This window comes from Capricornis sumatraensis, chromosome 8 (assembly GCF_032405125.1).
Source record: "Capricornis sumatraensis isolate serow.1 chromosome 8, serow.2, whole genome shotgun sequence".
NCBI lineage: Eukaryota > Metazoa > Chordata > Mammalia > Artiodactyla > Bovidae > Capricornis > Capricornis sumatraensis.
Genome location: NC_091076.1, coordinates 81450075 through 81476816, shown reverse-complemented (window position 1 = coordinate 81476816; position 26742 = coordinate 81450075). Strand labels below are relative to the sequence as shown.

The window sequence follows — 26742 nt, the reverse complement described above, 5'->3', positions numbered from 1 at the left end:
CTGCAGCCATGAAATTAAAAGATGCTTCCTCCTTGGAAGAAATGCCATGACCAACCTAGACAGCATATTAAAAAGCAGAGGAAAAAAAAATAAAAAAATAAAAAGCAGAGACATTACTTTGCCAACAAAGGTCCATCTAGTCAAAGCTACGGTTTTTCCAGTAGTCATGTATGGATGTGAGAGTTGGACTATAAAGAAAGCTGAGTGCCAAAGAACTAATGCTTTGAACTGTGGTGTTGGAGAAGACTCTTGAGAGTCCCTTGGACAGCAAGGAGATTCAATCAGTCCATCCTAAAAGAAATCAGTCCTGAATATTCATTGGAAGGACTGATGCTGAAGATAAAACTCCAATACTTTGGCCACCTGATGGGAAGAACTGACTCATTGGAAAAGACCCTGATGCTGAGAAAGACTGAAGGCAGGAGGAGAAGGGGACAACAGAAGATGAGATGGTTGGATGGCATCACCAACTCAATGGATATGAGTTTGAGCAAGCTCTGGGAGTTGGTGATGGACAGGGAGGCCTGGTGTGCTGCAGTCCATGGGGTCACAAAGAGTCAGACATGACTGAGTGACTGAACTGAACTGTCCCCTAAAATTCAATGTTTAAATCCTCACTCTCAGAGATGATGATAGTATCAGGGGATGAAATCTTTGGAAACTGATTTGGTCATGAGAGTAGTGCCTCCACGCCCGACATAAATGTTCTTATAAATGAAGCTCCAGAGAGACCCCTGAGCTCCTTCCACAATGTGAGGGCACAGCAAGAAGGTGCCAGCCAGGAAAAGGGAAAGGGGTTTCACCAGAGCCAGACCATGCTGCTACCTTGATCTTGGACTTCCATCCTCCACAACTATGAGAAGCAAATGTCTATCGTTGATTAGAGTTCCAGTCTATGGTATCTTGTTTTAGTAGCTGGAATAGACCAAAACAGGTGTGGTCAATGTCTCTAACCCATCCAGCTGGGTGGCTGTGATGGCAGACACGACAATAGGGAAGCCTGGGAAGAAGACCGTGAAATAGGCCTTAGAAATGTTGTGTTTACGGCACATCTGAACACATGAGGCCCCCACGACCTCTTTTCTGGATATTAGCTTCCTAAAAGGTTTCCCTGCTTCCACTTGTGTCTCTCTACTAAGTATTCTGCACACATCAGGAAGACTAATCTTTTTAAAATGTCAATAAAACTGTATTATTCCTTCACCAAAATGTCAAACTTTTCTACAGTACATTAAGGACCTGGGGCTTCACCACTGGCAGCTCCAAGACAGCTTATGAGAACTCAGTCTTCTGCAGAGAGTGGTCACAGAAGCCAAGGGTATGAAGGAAATTGCATAGGGAAAGACCATAGAATCCACGAGGAAATCCATTATTTCCTGCAATGGAGACAGATAAGGAATGGCCAGAAAAACAGGAAGAATCGCAGCACAATATCGTATCACTGAAGCCAAGGGAGGGAGAAAAAGCACTTCAGGGAAAAGTGAGCAACCAAGACTGCTGAAAGGTTAGAGTAAAGACTCAGAGATGTCAGTGGATTTAGCCATATGGAGTCTGGTGCCTTTTTGGTACCTCATTGAGTTCAGGCAGAGGGATGCGGGGAAGGAACAGGACCAGAGGCCAGGCAGAGGGATGCACAGTGAAGAGAGAGCAAAGACATTTGCAGCATCATGGATGGACCTAGAAACAATCATACTGAGTGAAGTAAGTCAGAGAAAGACAAATACCATATGATATTACTTATATGTGGAATTTAAAATATGCCACAAATGAACTTATCTATGAAACAGCAACAGAATCACAGACATACAGAGAGAACAGGCTTGTGGTTGCCGAGGGGGAAGGGGGTGTAAGAAGGTGAACTGGGAGTTTTCAGTTAGCAGATACGAACTATTATATATAGGATGGATAAACAAGGTCCTACTGTATAGCATAGGGAACTATATTCAATTTCTTGTGATAAACCATGATGGAAAAGAACGTAAAAAAATGTATATGTGTGTATAACAGTCACTTAGCTGTACATCAGAGACTGGCGCAACACTGTAAATCAACTATACTTCAGTAAAAAATTTATGCTTAGCAAAAAAGAGGAGGCAAAGAACAAAGACTGTGAATACAGGCATCTTTCCCAAAAGTCTGGCTTTAAAAGATGAGAGGTAAGTCCGTGTTGGAGGGAATGTCAGGGGAAATTTTATTGTTGAGATGGAAGGGATTGAACACCTTCATTGTTGATGGAACAAACTATTTGAAAGAGTAATTAAATATACAGGGGAAAGAAGGGAGACTTGATAACACAGTAAGGTTCTAGAGATGAGACCCAAAGCACAGATGGAAGGACAGAAAGAAGAGGAGAAGAATTCCTCCTCTGCTGGAGCAGGTGAGAAGGTTGAGAAGCTACAGAGGAAGTCTTGACTTTCACAGTGGAAAGTCACGGCCATCTCATCCATCGGATAGAGCACCAGCTTTCTACAGGAAGGGGAAGGGGAGGTTAGTAAAAGTGCTAGGGAGAGGCAGTTTGAGGAAAATAGAAACAGGAAGTACTCTTGTTTTGGAGAAGGACAGAAGAAGCTGATCTGACAACAGCAGGATTTAGAGGGAGCCATGGGGGGCGGGCCCATTTAAGTTGGACAGTAAAGAATTCACAAGGTACTAACCAGCCTTGTTGAGTCACCCACGACAGCAGAATGTACTGCCTCAGTTACAGGCACAAAGCTCCTCGGGAAAGACTTTAAGAGAGTTCAATAGTCTGCAAGTTGATTGGAAGTATTAAAAAAGCCTGGAGTTCTGAAGATTCCTATTATCATAAAGACAGTCATGCCATCCTAAGGAACCAATGCTGCTGCTGATCTCCAGGGTCAAGAGTGCCAGACAAAACATTACTTTATAACTAGAGAGTCTACACGAAGCTGGTATTGAACCACAGCAGATTTCTGAGTTATGAGACTATGCAGATGAAAGAAGTTAGAAAGCAGAATCTACCCATGCCGCACAGCAGATCAGGAAAAAGGTCTACCCAGTAACCCGCCTTCCTGATACTTTAAGAAAATCGATTGATCCGGCACCTCTAGCTGGCTTTGCCATTACCTTGTGCAGAACAACTGTTTCTTTCATAGATGTAACATTTCCTAAGTCCAGCCTCTGAGTCACAGACGTGCCTTGGGAAGAGAAAGATGGAGTCACCAGGCAAGAAGGGTGGCCAGGGAAACCAGTATTTTAATGTCTAAGATATCTCGTTTTCTGGCTCTAATGCTGTACACAATTGTCTTTGTTCAGCTCTCATCACTTCTGCTCAAGACATAAAGTGATGAGACAATTCTATCCTGATTTGCAAATGGCCTGCATTCTAGGCTTTGGTTTCTTTCCGTGAATAATTAACAGTAATGGGTTATTAAATAGAGTATGGTTTTACTGGAGCTCCACACACCTACTGGCGTTGGACTCCCTGAGGCTCAGAAGTGTGAACCCAGGTGCCCAAAGTGGTGCCACCACTCTCCCTCCCAAGCTAGGAAGTCCATGACAACTTACTGCAGGGTCAGCAAACTATGGCCAGCAGGTAAATCCAGACCCACATGTACTATCAACTGATTTATGAAAGAACACTGCAATATAACAGGAAAGGATAGGTTTTTTTTTTTTTTAAATAAATGGTGCTGGAGAAATTCACTATTCATCTAGACGTATCATCTTTGTTAGGCTCACTGCCCCCACCACTAAGCTTGGCACAAAAATATAGTTAAACCTTTTTATCCTTGTTGAAGGATACATATGTGTTTCATTGGTTTTGTTGACTGAACTGTGTCACAAACAACCCCACCCCTACCCCCGCAGAAGTTACAGTCAGAACGTGACCTTAGCTGGGAATAGCGTTCTTGCAGGTGTAATTCACTTAAGAGGAGGATATGTTGGGGGTATGGGCTTCCCAGGTGGCACTAGTGGTAAAGAATCCATCTGCCAATGCAGGAGACACGAGGGATGTGGGTTTGATCCTTGGGTCAGGAAGATCCTCTGACGTAGGAAATGGCAACACACTCCAGTATTCTTGCCTGGGAAATTTCATGGACAGAGGAGCCTGGTGGGTTACAGACCGTGGTGAAAGTGAAAGTTGCTCAGTCATGTCTGACTCTTTGTGACCCTGTGGGCTATATAGTCCATGGAATTCTCCAGGCCAAAATACTGGAGCAGGTAGCCATTCCCTTCTCCAGGTGATCTTCCCAACCCAGAGATTGAACATTGCAGGTAGATTCTTTTTACCAGCTGAGCCACAAGGGAAGCCCAAGAATACTCGAGTGGGAAGCTTATCCCTTCCCAAGCAGATCTTCCAGACCCAGAAATTGAACCAAGGCCTCCTGCATTGCAGGCGGATTCTTTATCAGCTGAGCTACTAGGGAAGCCCATACAGTAACACAGAGTTACAAGAAAAGAGTCAAAAATGACTGAACACATACTGTCAACGTGTGCTGGGGCAGGTGGAACCTTAACCCAATATGACTGGTGTACTTGTAAGAAGATGAGAAGAGACAGAGTCAGTGATAATGCCATGCAATGACAGCAGCAGAGATTAGATTAATCTCTATTAATACTGTGTCTACAACCCAAGTATTAATAACACCAAGGATTGCCAGCAAAACCAGAAGTTAAGAGAAAGTTCTGACACTGCTCCCTGGTACCAACCAGATGTCCTACAGTTCTATTCCATTCTGACACTAACTACCCAAAGTCAAAGCAGACCCCAGAAGTTAAGGACAGAGGGCTACACAAGATTTCCCCTACTTCTGGTGCCAGCCCTAGTTTTGGGTGTCCCCAAGCTGCCCATGATCTGCCCAGCTGGCTGCAAATTCAGGGCTTCCCCCATCTCCCTTAGGTGGGATCATTTCTTAGAATGACTCACAGAACTCCCTGAAAGCGTTCCTCTTAGGATTACAGCTTTGTGTATATGTATGATGGCAACAACTCAATTGGGATTAGCAGATGCAATCTATTACATACAGGATGAATAAGTAACAAGATCCTACTGTAGAGTACAGGGAACCATATTCAATATCCTGGGATAAACCATAATGGAAAAGAACATGAGAAAGATTATACATGTGTATAACTGAGCCACTTTGCTGCACAGCAGAAATTAAACACACAACATTGTAAATCCACTATAGCCCAATAAAGAAGGATACAACTTGGGAACAACCAGATGAAAGGCGTACCCAGAGCAAGGTGTGGGATGGGGGGAGATGCTGGGTTTCCATGGCCTCTTCTCATGGAAATAGGTGCCCCACCCCCCAGCACCTCAATATGTTCCCATCTAGGAAGCTCTACTAAGCTCCACTGTCCAGAGATTATATATGAGTTTCATCACACAGACAAGATGGATTGAGTCACTGGCCACAGCACTGGACACCCAGCTCCTCTCTCCACCTCAGATGTTGTGCTGGCCCAATGTTCCAACCCTTCAATCACAAGGTTCGTCTTTCTGGAGACCAGCCCCCATCCTGAAGCCATCTAGGGGCCCACCAAGGTCACCTCATTAACATAAGAAAGCACAACTATTAACTCAAGAAATTCCAGGGACTTTTGAAGCTTCCTGTCAGAAGCTGATGAAAAGGAGATGGTGGTAGTGGTCTCGTCGCTAAGTCATGTTCAATTCTTTTGTGACCCCAATAACTGTAGCCCTCTAGGCTCCTCTGTCCACGGGATTTCCCAGACAAGAACACTGCAGTAGGTTGCCACTTCCTTCTCCAGGGGATCTCTCCAAACCAGGGATGGAACCCACGTCTCCTGCACTGGCAGGCAGGTTCTTTACCTGTGGGCCACCAGGGAAGCCCTGAAAAGGAGATCCTCTTCATTACATCCCAGCAAGGGATCTATCCTCCCCGGAGCCTTCAGAGAGAGCACGGCCCTGCCTACACCCTGGATTTTGACTCAGTAGCCTTTAGAACTGTCAGAAAACAACAATCTGTTATTTTAAACCACCCCCCCCCCACCTGGGTGTGTTGTAATTGATTACAGGAGCCCTAAGAGCTGACAGAGTAGGTGGAGCAAGGCTTTCTCTGTTGTAACTCTGAGCTAAAACGGGGGCTCCTGTGTAATCCCCTCACCCCCACACCATCTATTATTTCCTGAGGTTCCTCGGGACACTCCTCTGCAGCCCTCTCTTCTTAGCAACACTCCTCCCCACCCCCACTTTAACGCTTCAATTCCACCCACCTGCTGAGGACTCCTAACTCCATCACCACTAGACCTCCTCCTGTGCTCCAGACCCAGAAGCCCAGTGGAGCACCTTCCCCTTGTGTTTCTCAGTGACTGGCAGGACTGCCCACCCTTTGCCCTAATCCCAAACCTCAGGGCAGCTTTATCTCCTGCTGCTCCCTCAAGTTCTACCAAGGTCCCCAAGCCAACAACTTAACTACCTCTAATCTCTCCGCATCTCCCATCTTCATGACCACAGATCTGATCCAGGTGGCCATCACCTGGCTTGAATGACTTACCTAGTCTCTGAGTTCAATAGCGTCATCTCCTCACCGGTCCCTCTGCCCTAGGCTTGCTCGCCTCTCCATTTGGTTTCCCATCCTGCATCCAGAGCAATTAGCCTAAAACCCAATCTCCTCCCCTGTTTAAAATAATGGCAGCATCTTACGCTTACTGCTGGCTTATACTGTCGCAGGAACTATTTCAAGTACTGTGTGTGTACTAATTCATTTAAAATATCATACTTTATCATATCATCAAATACATTTTATCATTTAAAAATCATAAAATATCATGGCAATTATTAATATTCCAATTTTGCAAATAAGATAATTGAGGCTGACCGCGTCTAAGTGACGCATTCAAGATTTTGCAAATAGTTAAGGGACGGAGGCAAGATCTAAACCTGTGGGAATCCAACACCAGAACCCTTGTCATGACCCCAGAAGTGTGGAAAGAGGCCCAGTGATTTGGTAATTTACTGAGCAATTTACCTCTGGTCCTTGTGTAAAACCCAAATTCGCTGAGTCATGACAAAAGTAGGCTATCCATACAATGTGTGCCCAGGCTTTGCCCTACTGTCCCTGGCACTGAATTATGCAACCAGTCTCAGAAGTGTCCCACTTTGGACAGTAAATTAGACAGTCTAAGCCTTACTCCGACTGCCAATGACGTTCCAAACACAGAGAATTTATTTGACTTACTTGCAGTGCCACGCTCTACACCCCTTGGCATTTCCACTCCCTTATCCTGCTAGAAATGCCTCGTCCTTAATGTCTCAGCTTCCATGACATCCTCCCAAACCTCACTCCATCCGAACACCATTATGTTCTCAGGATGCCACGAACAGCAGACCTGTCACCCGAGACGCCACTGCCCTGGTTTAAGTGCTTTCCTCCTCACGCACACGTTTCTAGCAAAGGACCTGCCACCTGGTAGGTACAGTGGACACCAGCCTCCCCTTCAGGAATGAAAGCTACGCGCCCCATCTCAGGAATGAAAGGAACGTCGCCAGATGACCACCTTCAGCGGTCGACCCTCTGGCACTGCTCAGGCTGAAAGTCACCGTCTTCCAGTGAAAGGTGCGAATCCAACGACTGATCAATACAGAGATTAAAAAATGGCTTAATGCCTTCCTCCCAACCAAGGACGACTCTGAAGAGACATCTGAGCTCCAGACGCCAACCCAACAGGGAACCAGCTGAGACCTTTCCTGGGACTGCATCACAGTCTCATTTCTCCTTCTGCCAAGTCCTATTTCCATTCACTTCTGCCACACCTGCTGATGTTAAGAACACTTCCTAATAACCACTCTGCGTGTTACTCTCAGTATCTGCTTCCTGTGACCCCACCTGTCACCTACCACGACAGTAGGTGGTCAACAGTTATCTGTTAACGAATGACTTCTTTACGCAATACATTTCCATGACTACACCTTCCTCTTTGCAAATATGACAATGCAATGGCCTGGGTCTGGCTTATGGAAAAATCATACTTTCAAATTAAAGACATTATACTTACTAGGGACCAGTTCTAAAGCCATGTCCTATTTTTTTGCTTGCAGAGTAAAATCCTGGCGATTAGGAAGGCACGACTACAAGCCCCAAGCTAAATATTTAGCATGGAAAATCTCAATTTAGAGGACTCAAAAAACCCATTCTGACGCCTGTTAGAAAAGCACACACTGCCTCATGCTACCTCGTTGAGAAGCGCCTGCTTCCGCTGTTGGCACAGCACCTGGGACAGCTCCGGACACAGGTATCAGCCTGGATCCCTGCAAAGTCACAGCCCCCAGTCCAGTGAGGTAAACAGAACTGGCAGCAGCTGGAGATCAGAGCAGGATGAGAGAACTGGTGCAGAAGCAGCAGAGCGTGTGGAAGCACAAAGCAAGACACGGCCGTGCGGAGAGACAGGTGGGGCGGCATCCGAACTGAGCTCTGAGAATGAGCCTCCCAGCTTCCGAGCCCCTTCTGTATTCCAGACATGGCGCTGGGGTCCACCGACAACAAGCTGAACTATCATGATGGTACAGTACACCATGTTTCAGATGTCGATACAAACCAGAGCTCTGGAATACAGAAGGGCCCTGACAAATACAAAGCAGAAGCAACAACATTCTGACTCAAGGTGAAAACATCACTAAGGTTAAGACTTGAACTTCTCTGAACCACACTTCCAATGACAGTCTAAAAACTCTAGTTTGAAGCATGGGTGGCCCCTGAAAAATTGGTTTTCACACTCAAAATGCTGGGTTCAACCTAGCTGCAGTCTGACTGTCTACCCAGATGCCCTTTTCCTCCTCCCTTCTGGATCTGTACTCCCAGGGGTCTCCGTGCCACTAGTGAGCACAATCCTGCCTCCCCTGCTAGGGACCCAGTCAAAGATGCAGGCTTGCGCCCGGCAGCCCACGGCACACGGTAAGTCAGTGGAAAAGATGTGAATACGCTTCACAGGCTCCTCAGGGAAAAGAGTCTGCCTGTCAGTGCAGGAGATACAGGAGATGCAGGTTTACTCCCTGGAAGAGGAAATGGCAACCCACTCCAGGATTCCTGGGCTTCCTTAGTGGCTCAGACAGTGAAGGATCCACCTGCAATGCAGAAGACCTGGGTTCCATCTCTGGGTTGGGAAGCTCCCCTGGAGAAGGAAATGGCAACCCACTCCAGTATTCTTGCCTGGGAAATCCCATGAACAGAGGAGCCTGATGGCTTACAGTCCATGGGGTCACAGAGTCAGATTCGACTGAGCACATGCGTATCAACTGCCTTAGGTGAGAGGAAAGGACTCTTATCCCCTGACTGGGACCCTAGGGACTGCTCCACTTGTCTGAGTCATTTTGGGGCTGCTGTAACAGAATGCTGTAGGGATTCAAGCGGCTTCACATCAGTAGAAATGTCTCCCAGTTCTAGAAACTGGCAAGTCCATGGTCAAGGCGACAGCTGATCTGCTTTATGGCAATGTCTTCTCCTTGAGTCCTCATGTAGTGGAGGGGCCAAGGGAGCTTTCAGGGGATTCCTTTTTGGCTGCACCACACTGCAAGTAGGATCTCAGCTCCCGGATCAGGGATCAAATCCGCGTCCTTTGCACTGGAAACTCAGTCTTAACTACTGGACCATCAGGGAAGACCCTCCAGGGATGCCTTTATAAGGCCACTAATCCTATTCACGGTGGCTCTGTCTTCATGATCTCATTAACTCCTAAGGGCCCTACTTCCCAAACCACCACCTTGAGGGTCAGGATTTCAATATAAATTTGGGGAGAACACAAACATTCAGACCCAAGCATCTCTCTCCTGTGTCCTCTTGTGGGTTCATGAGCATGAAGACAAACTACCTCAGTTGCTGCTCCCAGCTGTATTTTGACCATGAAAAAAAGCCAAGATGCAGGTGAAGGCAAAGCAAAGAGCAATGGTGAGAAAGACACAGGGACCCTGTGCTCTGGGCACCTGGTCTCTCTCTACCTGCGCACACACCTTCACCTGAAACAAAGTCTCCTTACTAAGTGTCTCTGAAGCCTCATCTGCTACTGTAATGAAAAGCATTCTAGGTGATACAAGTGATCCAGTTTTCTTTACTGCAGAACTTGAGATCCTTAAATAGAAATATTGATTGTAAGTCTCTAAGAAGAATCGACAGCGTGCCACATTCCTCGCAGTCCGGGGATTTTTTTCCCACAGAACAAAACTTGATAAAGAAGGAAAAGGACATTCTTCTGTCCATGTACTCAAAAATATCATCTTTCCTGTGTTGCAGGAAGTCAGAGAGGAGAGATCCCAGGCGAGAATACACAGAAAGAGGATGCTGCAGCAGCCGACGGTAGGGACACAGACAACAAGGAACAATCAGGAATGTTGGGATGGACCTGTACACACTACTGTACATGTTTAGAATGGATGACCAACAAGGACCTGCTGTATATAGCAAGGGGAATTCTGCTCCACGTCATGTGGCAGCCTGGATGGGAGGGAGGCAAGTTTGGGGGGAGAATGGATACATGTATGCATACAGCTGAGTCCCTCTGCTGTCCACCTGAAAATATCACAACACTGTTAATTGGCTACACTCCAATACAAAATAAAAAGTTTCTGAAAAGATACAGGAATGAAATAACATATATAAATTATGATTCAGAGAGAAATTTGGAGGAACTGACTGGACATGGAGGAGTGAGGAATGACCTCAGAATACCAGGAAACAAGCTCTCCAGGTCACTGCTAAGGTCACAGCTCCCTGGCGAAGATTCCTAGGTTGGGCCTTTGATGTCACTGATTAGAGCCTAGTGAACCATCTGAGTGGACTAAACGGCCACCATCCTTTCTTGATCCTTTGGGTAGAAGCCTCTGGTTTTCCTTTTGGGAATTGCTTCTCCCCATTTGGTCAGTGTGGACATGCGATGTAGTCAACTCCTTACCCTTCCTCGGTCTGCAAAGGGTTGGCCAGGTCACATGACCCACTCCAAGCCTATCAGACTCTCTTCTGCGGTGGAATCCTGAGTGGTCCAATGACAGAAAACTGGGAACTAACCCCTTTTAAAAAAATTGGTTTCAAATTGAAGTACAGTTGACTTACAATGTTAGTTTCAGGTGTACAGCAAAGTGATTCAGTTATGCATTTATATAGTTTAGAGTGTGTGTGTGTGTGTGTGTGTCCAGCTTTTTGGAACTCCATGGTCTGTAGCCCTCCAGGCTCCTCTTTCCACAGGATTCTCCAGGCAAGAATAGTGGAGTGGGTTGCCATGTCCTCCTCCAGGGGAACTCCCCAACCCAGGGATCAAACCCTGGGTCAATCCTGCATTGGCAGGCGGGTTCTTTACCACTAGTGCCACCTGGGAAGCCCTATATGTGTGTGTATATATATACTTTCCAGATTCTTTCCCCATATAGGTTATTACAAAATGCTGAGTAGAGTTCTCTGCGCTATAAAGCAGATCTTTGCTGGTTACCTATTTTAAACATAGTAGTATATATACGTTATTCCCAAAGCCCTAATTTATCCACCCTTCCTTCTTCCCTTTCGGTAACCTTAAGTTTGTTTGCTAAGTCTGTGGGTCTGTTTCTGTTTTGTAAATAAGCCCATTTACAGGGAAGTAACCTTTCCGAACAGAGAAGGTCATGGCACCCCACTCCAGTACTCTTGCCTGGAAACTCCCATGGATGGAGGAGCCTGGAAGGCTGCAGTCCATGGGGTCGCTAAGAGTCGGACATGACTGAGCGACTTCACTTTCACTTTTCACTTTCATGCATCGGAAAAGGAAAAGGCAACCCACTCCAGAGTTCTTGCCTGGAGAATCCCAGGGACGGGGGAGCCTGGTGGGCTGCCGTCTATGGGGTCACACAGAGTCGGACACGACTGAAGCGATGCAGCAGCAGCAGCAGCAGCAGCCCTTCCAAAGGTGGCCTCTGCAGGGCTGTCCTGTGGCCCCTTGTACCTGGTCACTCTGTTGATTTTCTGTGCTGCCCTTCTTTCCAAAGCTTCATTTTGGCTTAAATTAGCTCTTTGTACTGCCGCAACCAGAGAACCCCAACTGGTCCCAGGGATCCACTAGACCTCAGCTCCAAGTCATGCAAACCAAGTTTCAAAATGTGATGTGGCTTTCAAAAGTAGCCACACACAAAGGCCATTAGCTGATCACTTCTTAAGAGATGACTATTCTGTTCTGTAAAATGAGATCTGACATCAGGTCCCTTCTAGAGCATGAAGATAAGATGTTTCCCATGTTTGAAAATCAAGGCTGAGAAGAACTTCAAACATTTCTATTCAGACCTTCCAGGGCCCCAAACTTAACAGTATCACATGAGAACTTCCAGCTACATTTTACATTTGCCCACATTGAAAGGGTTTGATTTTTTTTTTTTAGTGTTTATTTTTAAAGAATTTGGAAATTTTTAGAAAGTGCAAACAGCAAGAAACCAAACCACTCCTAATCCTACCCAGAGATAAACACGGCATGCTGAATTGTCCAGGCTTTCCTGATTTCCTTCCAGTCTGTTCTATGTACTCTTTACAAAAAAAAAAAACTGTACAGTCTCAACTTTGTATGCCTTCTGTATCCTGTTTCCTTATCTTAAACATTTCTCACAAGTCATTACATTTTTTTGAATGCTAGGGAAACACTAAGATTGTTACAACTGCATAGATGGGCCAGAATTTAGTCATCCCACTAACATCAGACATTTCAACATTTTCCAAATTTTTCCCTCCTGCAGACTCAAAGTGAAAAGTTAAAGTGTTAGTCCCTCAGTTGTGTCCAAATCTTTGTGACCCCATGGACTGTAGCCAACCAGGCTCCTCTGTCCATGGAATTCTGCAAGCAAGAATATTGGAGTGGGTAGCCATTTCTTCTCCAGGGGATCTTCCCGATGCAGGGATTGAACCCGGGTCTCCTGCATTGCAGGCAGATTCTTTATCGTCTGAGCCACCAGGGAAGCCCAGACTCAAAGTAGAGCAATAAAGAACATCAGTGTCAAAACCAGCAAATTCAGGAGCAAATCTCAACTGCTGTCCTTTCCTTATCAACTCTGCACCCAGAAGCAGCACACGCTCACCTGCTTGGAGACTTGTGCAAACACTGGGGGTGTCTCCTGAGGATGGACCTCTGCAGCCTCAGGGCCCCTCCTGCTACTTTAGTAACTATTCTGAAGAGTCATGAAGATGAAACAGGAACGTCTGTAAAGTGCATTCAAGTGTCTGCTGTAAGACGCAGGACACACACCACCAAGAGCAGCTGTGCAAACGAAGCTTATATCTGCAACCCCAGCAGTATTCATGCCACGCCAAGTCGCTTCAGTCGTGTCCAACTCTTTGCAGCCCACCAGGCTCCTCTGTCCGTGGAATTCTCCAGGCAAGAATACTGGAGTGGGTTGCCATTTCCTCCTGCAGGGGTTTTTCCCATGCCAGGGATTGAACCTGTGTCTCCTGCATTGCAGGCAGATTCTTTACCATTTGAGCCACCAGGGAAGCTCCATAACAGTATCCATAAGCAAATGACAAAATAATAAAAGTTCAGTCCGCTTTTCATTTCCCTGATATGACAAACGAGATATGAGTATATACTCATAGATTCTACCAAGTTTCAAAATCATAAAAAAAAAGAATGCTTTTCTATAGCATTCGTTGTGTAAAGGTCCCTGCTCAGTTTATTTGTCATGCAGAAGTTGGTAGAGGCTTTTGCAGATACAAAAACTGCTTTTCTTCCAATACAGAGCTTTAAAAAAAAAAAAGTACTTTCAAAGGGCACTCACTCTCCTTATGCTTTCTGGTGAAACTACAGTCAGGAAACAAAATGAAGAATTTTCTATTGGCAGATATTCATAGTATGCTCTTTGTGGATGGCTACCAACAAGACACTCGATTACCTTGAATGAATGTGACAGTGTTATTTTTATTCATGTCAAGAGCAGTTCATTAGCATTTTCAGAACCACCTAAACTGAAGTAACAGGAGGGACCCAGAGGCTACAGAGATCCACCTTCAGGAGAGAGCAGCTGAGAGGGAGGATTTGCCCGTGCGTGGCCTACTTAGGCCACAGCTCTGGTGGTCTGCGCCTGTCCTACTCTGCCACTTCCACAAAATGGAGCTACGCAGAGCACCCAACTTCTAGCCATGCTTCCACATTGTTGTTCAATCACTAAGTCATGTCCCAGTCTTTGCCACCCCATGGACTGCAGCACGCCAGGCTTCCCTGTCCTTCACCATCCCCCGGGGCTTGCTCAAACTTTTGTCCATTGGGTCAGTGATGCCATCCAACCATCTCAGGGTCTGTTGCCCTCTTCTCCTCCTGCCCTCAATCTTTCCCAGCATCAGGGTCTTTTCCAATGAGTCAGCTCTTCACATCAGATGGCCAAAGTATTGCTGCCATGAGTCAAAAAACAATAAAGCCTATAAAAGACACTGCCCAGTCCCGGGTGGCAAGAGACAGAGCTGTGGCCTTTGTGGCTCTCCTTTTCCGGGTCCACGAGGGACTGCCTTTCCCTGCCCCAGCTCCGGGTGGGGTGGGGCAGGTGATTTGCTCTAACCACTGGATGTGAGCAGAAGTGACGTGTGTCACTTCCATAAAGAACCAACATGATTCATCACATCCTCCACCATCAGAGAGGTGCACGTGGGGTATGGGAAGAAGGGAAACCCCTGGCAAAGTTAGTCCAGATGAAAAGAGGGAAATGCAAATTTGGCTGACAAAGGAGGTACGACTATATACTCGAGGTTCTATTAAGTTTTAAAGGCTAAAAAAGGAATACTTTTCTATAACATAGGTTACTAAAATGACTCAGGAAAAGATAGAAAACATAAATAGCCCAGTGATCGCTGAAGAAACTGGGAAAGCTGCCAAAGAACCACCTCCAAAAACTGTCCTGGAAAGGTTGTTTTGAACCTTCAAAGAACAAGTAATTCCTTACCTCACCATTGCACAGGAAAAGACGTGAACAGTCTGTTTAACAATGTTATGGCTCAGTGGTAAAGAATCCACCAGCCAATGCGGGCGACATGGGTTTGATTCCTAGGTTGGGAAGATGTCCTAGAGGAGGAAACGGCCACCTACTCCAGTATTCTTGCCTGGGAAATCCAGGGACAGAGGAGCCTGGAGTCCTGCATTACCTGGGGTCACAAAGAGTCAGATAAGACTTAGCAACAAAAGAACACATAGGAATACTGAATGCCCAAATCCTAAAGCACTAAATCTAGCATTGTATAAAAATAACTAGCAAGCACAGTCAAATAAGATCAACTGCAGGAAGGCAGGGAGAGCTCAATATCAGAAAGTCTACTGAGGCTCAAGAATGTACAACACAAGGCCTTCATGTGTAGGAGGAACTATCATTGCTGTATCACCAGCACAGAAAATAATGCCTGGAACATAGTAAGTGCTCAATAAATATCTATGGCATAAATTACTGAGTGAAAAATACATGACTACCTCTAAAGACCACGACAATGTAGTCAAATTTAACTTTGGTGCAAAAGAAAAACTCAAAATAAAATAATAAATTTATGCAACACGTAATATGATTAAAAAACAAAGTCTCTCAAACCAATCATGCATTCCCAGAGCTAATAAGACAGGGAAGTTCACATTTCACCATATATTCATCAATAGTTTAACACTGTTCTATAAGTCCTAGACAATGCAATTAGACATGAAAATATGATAAGTATAATACTGGAGAGGAAGAAACAAAATTACTATTTGTAGAAAATATGATTACTACTTGGAAAACTCAATACACTCAATTTCTGTTAAAGTACTTATAAGCTATGAGAAAGTCTGGATGAAGGTGATCAAGATAATTATACAAGAATCAACAACTTTCCTACATTCCAACAATAAAGAGTAAGAAAATATCACTTAACAAAAGACTCCAACCATTAAGGCTACAGTAATGACAATAACAAATTACCTAAACATAAATGCAAGACTATTCAGGACCTTTGTAGACAAAAACTAGATTATAGGATCATAAACAAACTGGAATAAATATGTCATTACCAGACAGAAAGAATTCTCATCATACTAAATACTGCAAAATTGTCAATTTCTCCCAACTTAATGCATACATTTTAAAACATACTAAAAATAAACCAGTGAGCAAAGCCAAAAGAATATAATCAACATTTTTTTAAAATATGGAAGCTATTTATAATTAGCTGTGACTAAGGCACACGATCTTTAGGCAAAGCTGTTGAGTCCTAATTGTCAAGCCAAGGAGTTGCCCCAGATGAAGCTAGGATGAGGGGCCCAGACCAACTCCATTGCACTCCTGCCCAAAGGATGGGATGTACCAATCCACCCCTGCTCACCTGGGCAGCAAAGCCCACCTCAAATCCCTGCTCAGTGCCAAAGAATTGATGCTTTTGAACTGTGGTGCTGTGGAAGACTCTTGAGAGTCCCTTGGACTGCAAGGAGATCAAACCAGCCCATCCTAAAGGAAATCAACCCTGAATACTCATTCAAGGACTGCTGCTGAAGCTCTACTACTGTGGCCACCTGATGCGAAGAGCTGACTCACTGGAAAAGACCCTGATGCTGGAAAACATTGAGGGCAGGAGGAAAAGAGGATGAAAGGTTAGAGAGCACCACCGATTCAATGGACATGAACTCTGGGAGAGAGTGAAGGACAGAGGAGCCTGGCATACTGCAGTCCATGGCATCACCAAGAGTCAGAAACAGCTCAGCAACTGAACAACAACTGTTTAGAAACAAAAACTAAACGTGACACCTGTGTGATGCCACACACCAAAATCACAGAATTTGACAAATAAAAGATCTGGTGGCAAAAAAATTATATAAATGGTAATGAAAATTTATCAGTATTTATGTAATCTTAGGCTGGGAAAAGTGTTCAAAAGCATAACATTTAAAGCACAAACCATAAATTGATAGACTTGAGGTCATGAAATATTAAAAATGACATAAAATATCAAAGGCAGAGAAAACTATAGGCAGAGTGCATGGCATAAGACAAAGTGTATATACTTAATATATTAGCAATGACCTTAAAATCAATCAGAAATAGTCATGAACATGACTGTAAAGAAATGGGACAAAGACCTATGCAGGCAACTCAGAAAAGGCCACAAACATCCAACAGACATAAAAAATGCTCAACCTCACTATAGAAATTTGAGAGGACAAAAGGTTTTAGTTTTATTCAGGTAATTAACAAAGTCATAAAATTAGTTACTGATGGAGTTGGGGAGAAGAAATTAACAATTCTTCTGAGGATGAAAACAGAAAGTGTGTGTGTGATTCATATATATGAAATATACACTCTCACAGTCTTAAAAACTCATTTACTCTTTGGCCTAGAAACTCCGTTTCTAAGACCTCATCCTAGGAAAGTAAACCCATAGGAAATACTTGCTACATGATTACCAAAGGAACTCAGTGGACTCTAATGTAGTATTACATAGCTTTGAAAAGTCATGCTGTAAACACAGCTACCGACATAGGAAGATATTCAAAATATAACACAAAGAAGGAAAAGACGGGTTGCAAAAAGTACAGAGCCACTGGTCTCTATGTCTTTAAGAATAGAAATATACCTATTAAAAACTTGGAAGACTATATCCATAATATTACTGTGGTCTCCAGGTAGTCAGATTACTGGTTTGGGGGGTTTCTGTTTTGTTTTCTGGCCATACCTTGTGGCAGGCAGGATCTAAGCTCCCGACTAGGGATTAAACCCAAGCCCCCTGCAGTGGAAGTAGGGAGTCTTAACCACCGCACCACCCATGAAGTCGCTCCAGGTAGTAAAATTGATGATTTTTTTTTTTTTTGCCCACCCTCGAGTCTATAACTTTTCTACAATAAACAAGTATCATCTACACAACCAAAAAGAAAGTTTTAAAAAAAGTAAATTGAATTCTGTGGGAAAATAAACATTTATCCTAAAAATAAACTCTGAAGTTGGAAAATGAAAGCAAAAACATCTGCTTCCTGGACAGAAAGGAGAGTTTAAAATTGCTAGACAGCCACACACTTCCCAAAGGCAGAGGTGCGTCAGCACCCAACGGGAGAGCCCAACTCTTTCCCACTCCCGGTCTCCCCACACCTCTCTCCAAACTACCACTAACTCCTTGCAGAGTTGAGGCTTAATTGTATTATTTCCCATTGTCATCAATATAGCATTTGAAATACATGTTGTCATTATCAATATGGCATTTGAATCTCATATTATTAAAAGAGATCAAGAGATCCTTACTAATCCCCTCTAAAAGAAACAACCTTCAACTGAATGACTGTTCTGCTCAGCTACTGATTCACTTTGTCTAGAGGGGAAACAGTCGTCATCACCCATCGTGATACATTTCTTCGCTGGATGGACAATGGGAGGGGGGAGTCATTATCTGCTGCTGAGAATGGCTCCCTGGTGATGACTTGCAGGTCTGGGAGAACAGAGTCCTGCAGGAAGTCCTGACAACCAGGAGCAGCCCAGCCCGAGGCTGCAAGCTGGCAGGTCTGCATAGTGAGGAGCCTGGAAGACTCAAGCAGAGAATACATTCCAGATCTGCTAGCCTGCTCATCCGTCGGTGAGTACATTCTGTTTCTCTGTCACACACACACTCCGCAGCAGGTGGCCTGACACAGGCTTCCATAAAACTAATGAAAAACATCACTCTGAGACCTTACAAACATCCACAGTGCTCCTGGGGGGACAGGTTTGGGTGTGCCCAGCCCTATTGCATAACAGAAAGACACAGGGAAATACAGGCAGGAGCACAAGAGTCCGATGACTAATCTGGAGTTGGTTCTGACTTTTCTGTGACGCCCTATCAACTGGACCATGGCTCTTAGGAGGCCTGCTGATGGGCCAAGTAGTGTCTCAGAGACACCTTCAGGAAAAGATCCTCACTAGTCTCGGCTGGTTTGGCTTGAGCCAAGGTGTCTGCAGCACCAGTGCTCCTGGAGACGGCTGCATCCTCGGCATCTATCTGGGTACCCCTGGTGGCAGCAGTGGCATCCTGAGAGCTGCACAGCAGCAGTGATGCTCAGCCCGCCCGGCTCTGCACCAGAAACCAAGCCTGCCCAAGGTGGCAGGCTGAGCAGTCTAGAAGTGGAAGACGGGGCTGCACAGTCCAAACTTGACCTTCCACTCCCCCAACTCAGAGCTTTAAGAACCAAAGAATCCAACCCAACCGGACTTGGTCCCTCCCACACTTCCAGAGCTCCTTGTCTACTCGAGTCCCTTGAACATCACCCTGTTTTGCACATGAGCACTGAGGGCTTCCCAGGTGGCACCTGCCAATTTGGGAGACATAAGAGACAGGGGTTTGATTCCTGGGTCAGGAGGATCCCCTGGAGAAACAAATGGCAGCCCACTCCAGTATTCTTGCCTGGAGAATCCCATGGACAGAGGAGCCTGGTGGGCTATGGTTCATGGGGTCACAAAGAGTTGGACATGACTAATGCAACTTAGCACAGAGCCCATTGATAGCCATCACTGGTCAGTGGCTGTGGGCATCCGAGAAGTCCTTTACACTCGGAAGCCAGTGTTTTCAGAGGACTGAATGGGCACAAGAAGCCTCACCAACCATTTCCTGGGTACTGGATATAAGCCAGGCTCCCTTTAACTCTTAATAGACATCTACGGCAGGGGCTGCTATGCCGTCCACCACCCCTCACTGGAGCCTGAGGGAACCTCCTCCTCACCAAGTCAAGGTGCTAGTTTTACTTCCATTTTCTCAGTCACCTAGTGTGTTAGTCACTCAGTTGTGTCTGACACTTTTGTGACCCCATGGATTGTAGCCTGCCAGGCTCCTCTGTCCATGGAATTCTCCAGGCAAGAATACTGGAGTGGGTAGCCATTCTCTTCTCCATGGGCACTTTCTTGACCCAGGGATCAAACCCACGTTGCCTGCACTGCAGGCAGCTTCTTTACCGTCTGAGCCACCAGGAAGGCCAGTTTTAGTTCTATTTTCTGGGTCACCTAGCAGGTCTCTAAATCTCAGCTCAGGGCTCTATTTCCACCCAACACAAACTACATGCCATTTGCAGAAAAAATACTCTGTGTCTTTCAGAGTGCCTCTCACCCCAGCAACCAATAGCCTCTCCTGAAGGTAAAAAACTCGGTATCCTAAGTCAGCGTGAACTGATTCCTCCCTTAACTCCTGCTCTATCCTTCCAAAGCCCAGGAGTACAGCTGCGGTCATGCACCAGTGCATCCATTACCATCCCAAAAGGAGAAAGGGGCCGTGTCTGGAGCCTCTCGCATCCTTGTCTATGACACCAGGACCTCTCGTTCACTTATATATTCCATTGCCAAAGAATTTCAGAGAACCGACTATATGCCAGGCATTAGAGGACAGCTGTTCCTGCCTGCAAGGAGCTTAAAGTCTACTGGGAAAGGTAAATGAGACAAGATAAAAATTACAGTACACAAGAGAAACGGGTTTTGCTTACTCTGCACAGCAACAGTTCGTGAACAAGTACAGAGCCTGGCAAACAGCAGGCATCCAATAAGCATTTACTGAATGAAAGAATAAGCATACAAGCCAGGAACAGCATCTGCCCAAAGGTACTTGTGGCTACTATTTATGAAGCATGCGTTGGCTGAGCATGGTTTTGGGTGCTTTCTGGGGGTAATCCATGACCTCATTGCCACAATCACAACATCACTGGTACTGAGTCCAAGCTTGTACTGCTCGCCACACAAGAGGCCAATAAATTGAGAGAGGAGCTGTTGGACCAAGGAATAGTGACTTTATTTGGAAAGCCAGCAAACCAAGAAGATGGTGGACTCATGTCCCAAAGATCCATCTCGCCTGAGTTCGAATTCAGGCTTCTTTTACATTAATACTAAAAAAAAAAAAAAAAGCCGGGGGGAGGGACAGTAAAGTCAAACATTTCTTGGTTTGGGTTAGCCTCCAGAAGGGATGTGTTAGTTTCTTTCTCCCTGCAGTCATTCACAGGTGAGCTTGATCAGGAAGTTTCCTGGAAGCTAAACTAAGGTATTTTGGCTTAATGCTCATGACCTGGGGGGCAGGACTCCCAGAGATGGGCCATTATGTGTAATTTAAGCTTACTGGCAACATCCCTTTAGTGATGAACTTGTCATAGAATACAAAAGGTCCTTTCCTATTACATCACCTCAGCACAACCCTTATTATGCCCATTTTGCAGATGAGGAAACTAAGGAGCAGAGCCCAGCTCAAGATCCTGTAGTCAGTAACCATCCAGCCAGATCCATCCCACTCGAAAGCCAGTGCTACCTGGAACCACGAGGCACTTGGTGGTACAGTCTGAAAAGTCGAGAGATGCTTCCCAAAAGATGGGCTGAAGTGAACGGAGAGGAGAAGGAATGTGTGCACAGATGGGAGAAGCAAACCAAGGAGGAGACGACACTTTTCCTAGTTAACTGCAGTGGGCTTGAAACTTTTCCCAGTTGCTGGCACCCTCTCTACAGAGAAGTACTCACTTCAAGAGAAAATACTGCTAACTCCATAAGGTATGTGTAAGTACAGCATTTCCTCATTAAAGAGACTGGATCTGATCCCTGGCAGTTTTATATTCAGAAGACGTCCAGAACCTACCACTTATAGAAGGCAAGCCGAGTGAGATGCCAAGAGGTAGGACCACCCTCGCATCTCTTTGCCCTCCCTCAAAGACAAGAATCCTTTCAAAGACACACAGGGCAAGCATCCAGTGGCTTGTTAAAGCATCACCAATAGGTGGTCCACCAACCCCACACCTGAATTCCAAGCATCCAATCCCACTGCTTCTACCGAGTCAAGAAATTAAGCAGCAGCGTTAGGATCATGCCTTGGTACGTTCTCCGTAAGAGAAAGTGACCACCCCCTTTTACTTACCTGCATGGACCCCATAGTCAACTGGATTAATCAACAACCATGAACTGAGGACCAACTGCCTAGAAGGCACTGCACTATACACACTGAGCATACAATGGCAGTAGGTACATTCTATGGTTTTGTGCTTGTAAGAAATCAAAAAAAAATGAAAAAGAGCATTTCAAAGAGTGATGAGTGCTGTGACAAAAATGAACAAGATGATGGGGGGAGTGGGAAGAGGGGAAGGGGCCCTCTCAAAAGTCTTTGAGCAAAGACCTGGATGAAGAGGAAGAGGCATGCAGGAAGAGCAGACCCTTAGCCAAGCAGGGAAAGTGGGAAACACCTGGAGCAAGATCCCCAGACAGAAGTGAGCTTGGTGCGTTTGGGGCAAGGAAGGCCGCCGTCGATGGAGCACAGAGGAGGAGGGGAGGGGTCAGCGGAACAGAAGGAGAATGAAAAGACCAGAAGGGAGCCAAGTCTGGCCAGGTCTTGTAGGCCCCTGGAAAGATTTGGGGCGCTCAGTGCAATGAAAAGCCACTGAAGCCTTTTCAGCAGCAAAATAATACAAACTAGTTTTTGCCCTAAAAGGTTCACTCAACTCAGAACGTCATCAAAATGGATAGAGACTAGTGATTAACACAACAGTGAGCTGGACCCAACGCTACCTGATAAAGAGTCAAAATTCATCCACACGTCAGCAATCACCAGTGTCTCCATAAACAAGTGGAAAGTACCTCTTAGTGACCAGCTGCTTGGAGCCCCAAGAATACGCTTTCAAATTAGTAAGAACACCTGGTACCTATGCTGAAACCCAACCTCCATTCTCCCTTGGTCATTCCATCCATGCATGAGGCTGGAAATCAGGTATTATGCCCAAGGTTCTACTTTGAAACAAGTCCTGAAAAGAAACAGCTGTGTTTTAGGGGTACTGGGAAGAAAGCATGACACCTTGCTAACATTTTGCTTCGATGACCGAAGTGGAATCTCAAGACCAAGTGAGAAGGGAGATCCAGGTCTAAGGTTATAGGTCCCTGGTCACTTGGTTGGTCTGGTGTGAAGACCTGAAGACCCATGCCAGCCCCTGGGGTGATGCAGAAGTCAATCACTAAAGACAGGTCAACTGGACCATCATCTGCTAAATGACCCAGACAGGAAAACACGGTTTCCGCATCCAACATACGGAAAGACAGCCCACGTGAGGCTCTATCTGTGGCAATACCATGCCAGAAATCTGGGCTAATCTGACTCTGCTATTCATAAATTCTCCCCCCTGTGAAAGCACATGTGTTTGGGAAAAAGGAAAATGCATCCAAGTCCATTTTAGATATGGTTGCTTGGGAGCCATCTGGAAGCCTAACAAGCCGCCCGCATCCCCCCTGCCCCCAAATGCCCACCGTAATTAGGGCAGTGTGCTTACAAGGGTGTTCAGTGTCCCCCCAGGAGGGCCACACTCCCGACTGGCCAGATGCCAGTTGGGGTGCCATTTCCCACCCAATAAAGGTATTTGGTTTCTTGGTAAACCTAGTGGAGGGCCCTCGAGGTGTTGAGCTTGTACTTGAATTGCACCCAAGATTGGGTTCTCTTCTTTTCGCCGGCCTTAAGACAGCACACCCAAATTCCTTGGCCACAGAAGCAACGGAAATCTCTCTCCAGGGACAGAAGTTTCACGAAAAACCCTCTCTACCCAACCAGTCTGTGTGCAGAGCTTGGGAAGAGACCCACCGGAACCCTTATGTAACAGGAACAGACACCGGCACCCCACACAGCGGCCCCAGGAGAGACTAGCCCAGATGTAGCCCATTTTGGTGATGACAGTCGGCGGCGGGGTCTTGCGCTAGGATCCGGTTCTTTCCAACTCTGGGGCCGGGGTTCCCCCCGCCCCTGGCCTCCCCTACCTGGCTGTGATCTTCCTTCTGCTTATCTCATCTTCCAGAGGAGCTGGGCCTCCTCTGCAGCCTTCACCGCCACCCCCCGCCGCCCCTCCCCCCCTCCCCCCCACCCCCACCCTCAGCAAGCCGTCACTGAAATCAGTGTCAGGACCGAGCGACTGCCGCGCCATTCCACCAGCACCTTCCCTGCCGCGGCCCCCACCCCTACCGATCTCTCCCCGCCACCTAACACCTCGACAAACCCGGCCAGGAAAAGAGATTCAGCATCTCGCACAGCCAGAGCCCCGGGAGGGGCAGGCTCAGCTGTCAAGCCGACCCACCAGGCCCAACATTCCCCCCTTCCCCGCGCCGCCGGACCCCCCAAGGAGCCCCGAACTCGGAGCTGGAGGGGCATGCATCTTCGAAGAGCGACCGCGGGTCGGCGGCCTCCAGCACGATCAGAGCGAACACCTGTTTCCAGGACGCTCTGGTGCCAGAGGGTGAAGGGAGTCCCGGGGGGCGGGGGGGGGGGTGCAGGGAGGACAAGGTGAAGGGGCAGCTGGGGACGCAGGTAAAGGATGCGTCATTCTTCGCGCTTGGCAACCGGAGCCCCGGAGCGGCGGGCAGAGGTCCAGAATGGCTCGGGGGTCCGAGAGAAGTTCGGGGAGGAGGGGTGGCGCCCCGAGCTAGGGGAGAGGACCGGCGGGGGCCGGCGAGCCCGCTCCATCACCTACCTGCGCGCGCAGGGGGATACAGCCCCGCCGCGCGCCCAGCCCGCGGGTGACCTACCTGCCCACCGTCTGGTTGGCCAGCTGGCGCATGCGGTTGAACTGCTTCTTCATCGTGTCCCCGCTGGCGCGTTAGCCCGGAGCTGGGGAGGACGAAGCAGCCCGGAGCCCGCCGCAGGGTTACATGGCTCCCGCGCCGAGCCTCCCGGGCGGCGGCACTGCGGAGCCTCTCGAGCCGTCTGGCCCGCTCGCGGCTCCCTCCCGGGGGCTCCACCGCCTACTCCTCGTGCAGCCGCGGAGCCCTCATGGCCACGCCCGGGCCGCCCTGGGCGCCGCCGCCGGGTCCGCCCCGGCCGCTGCCCCTAGCCCAGCTACGGCGCGGGACCCGGGTCTCCGCAGGCTGGCCGCTGACCCGCTGGCCCGGGAGGGGGGGTCCCCGCTGCGCCTGTGCAGAGGGCGCCGTGCATTCTGGGGCTTGTAGTTCCGCGCTCGGCGCCCACCTCGCCACGGTCCCGCGTGTCCACGTGGGGCCAGCGGCTCTGCACTTGTTTTCCGGCTTTAGAAATAGCAAAGTGGAACCGAGAATACAATAGCAAATAAGGAGCATCCATTGCCTTTTTTTTTCTTTTTAATGAAATACAGGGCATGTACAATATCATGTCAGTTTCAGGTGTACTGGGTTTCCCTGGAGGCTCAGAGGGTAAAGAATCTGCCTGCAATGCAGGAGACCTGGGTTCAGCCCCTGGGTTGGGAAGACTCCTTGGAGAAGGGAATGGCTACCCACTCCAGTATTCTTGCCTGGAGAACATGGAGAGAGGTGCCTCGCAGTCTGCAATCGCAGGGAGTCGGACAGGACTGAGGGACTAATACTTCAGGTGTTTCACATGATGATTTGACATTTGCAAACGATCACCACCATAAATCTAGTAACCAACTGTCCCCACACAAAGCTATTACAATGTTACTGACCATATCCCTTATGTTGCAAAGGTCCAACAGAACAGAGCAACTGAACAACTGACATATAACTGGAGATTTGTGCCTCTTAATCCCCTTCACCTCTTTCGCCCACTGCCTCCCACCCTCCTTTCTGGAAACCACCTGTTTGTATTTTAAGAGAATGTAAGGTATTGCTGCTTTGAATTCCCAGAAGGAAGACATGCCTGCAAGAACATGGCTCATAAAGCTGCAGATGATTAACACTGAGGGCCTGGGTTAAGCTTGGGGCAAGAGTGTTGGGCAGATTTTGCACCAGGTGTAGCATACATCCCAGAAATGTGATGCTTGCTTCTCAACAAACCTAGTAGGTAACCAGAAGCCAATAAAATGATAGTGACATCATGATCACGGGTTCCAGTTTGACCGGGATCACTTTCTTGTGTGGCTTAAGACTCCAGCCTCATGTCCCTTCTACCGCTGAAGACCAAGTGCCATCAGCTGTGACTGGCCAGCAGCATCCTACATGGTGGTGGCGCATTAGCATCAGTTGGCTTTTGAAAAGGGGTCATGACCTTCTGCAGCCTTTATCCTTTGGAAAACACTGGTGACTTCAGTTAGGTTTTATCATCATCTACCAAGTAAGAGCAGTGTGTTGGGTGGGAGGGTCTTTGGATCAAAGAGATATGAGTATTACAACTCCAAATACCAGTTATATAACCTTAGGGAGAAAGAAACCTTAGGGGCTTCCCTGGTGGCTCAGACGGTAAAGCGTCTGCCTGCAATGCGGGAGACCCGAGCTCAAATCCTGGGTCGGGAAGATCCCCTGGAGAAGGAAATGACAATCCACTCCAGCACTCTTGCCTGGAAAATCCCATGGACGGAGGAGCCTGGTAGGCTACAGTCCATGGGGTCGCAAAGAGTCAGACGAGACTGAGTGACTTCACTTCACCTCACTTCAGGGAGAAAGTACATACCCTCTCTAAGTCAGTTTTCTCATCTCCAATAGAGAAATAATACCGCTTGAGAGACAGCAAAGTTAGAGATCTGTTTGCTAAACTATCAACAATCAAGTAACATCTAAATTTCTATATAGTACATTATGTCCTCTTCATTTCCTACAAATAAGATTAGCATGATTGCAATAGAGAGAAATGCTCTTCCTACAGCAGAATTACTAGTCTGACAAATGAAAGAACTTTTTTTTGCAATGGGCTATTTTGCATAGGTTGATTATAGTCTCAAGATGTCCTACATATGGTTCTAAGTATCTTGCTGACCAGCTGAACAAAAGATGGTTTGAGGCATGTCTTGGCTGAATGAACATGAAATCTTTAATTAAGTTGTGAATTTAGCCACAGCTTATTAGGTCAGCAGCTCTTGCCAATTAATAAGTTAAGGCATTATTTGCTTTTAACTGAGTTATGCCTATAATGTCAATATAATTTTTCTACAAACTAAAGTTATTTC

The 26742-nt window shown here is 46.8% G+C and overlaps 1 protein-coding gene across 4 annotated transcripts in view; it reads right to left on the bottom strand.

The window, feature by feature from the left end:
* Nucleotides 1–24481, bottom strand: part of ARHGAP44 (Rho GTPase activating protein 44) — a 116642-nt gene extending 92161 nt beyond the window's left edge. For all 4 annotated transcript variants that reach the window (XM_068978879.1, XM_068978878.1, XM_068978882.1 and 1 more), the window contains exon 1: nt 24398–24481. In XM_068978879.1, coding sequence (XP_068834980.1) covers nt 24398–24450 — 53 coding nt within the window. In that variant the 5' untranslated portion in view covers nt 24451–24481. The remainder of the gene's footprint in view (nt 1–24397) is intronic.
* Nucleotides 24482–26742: the final 2261 nt, after the last annotated feature.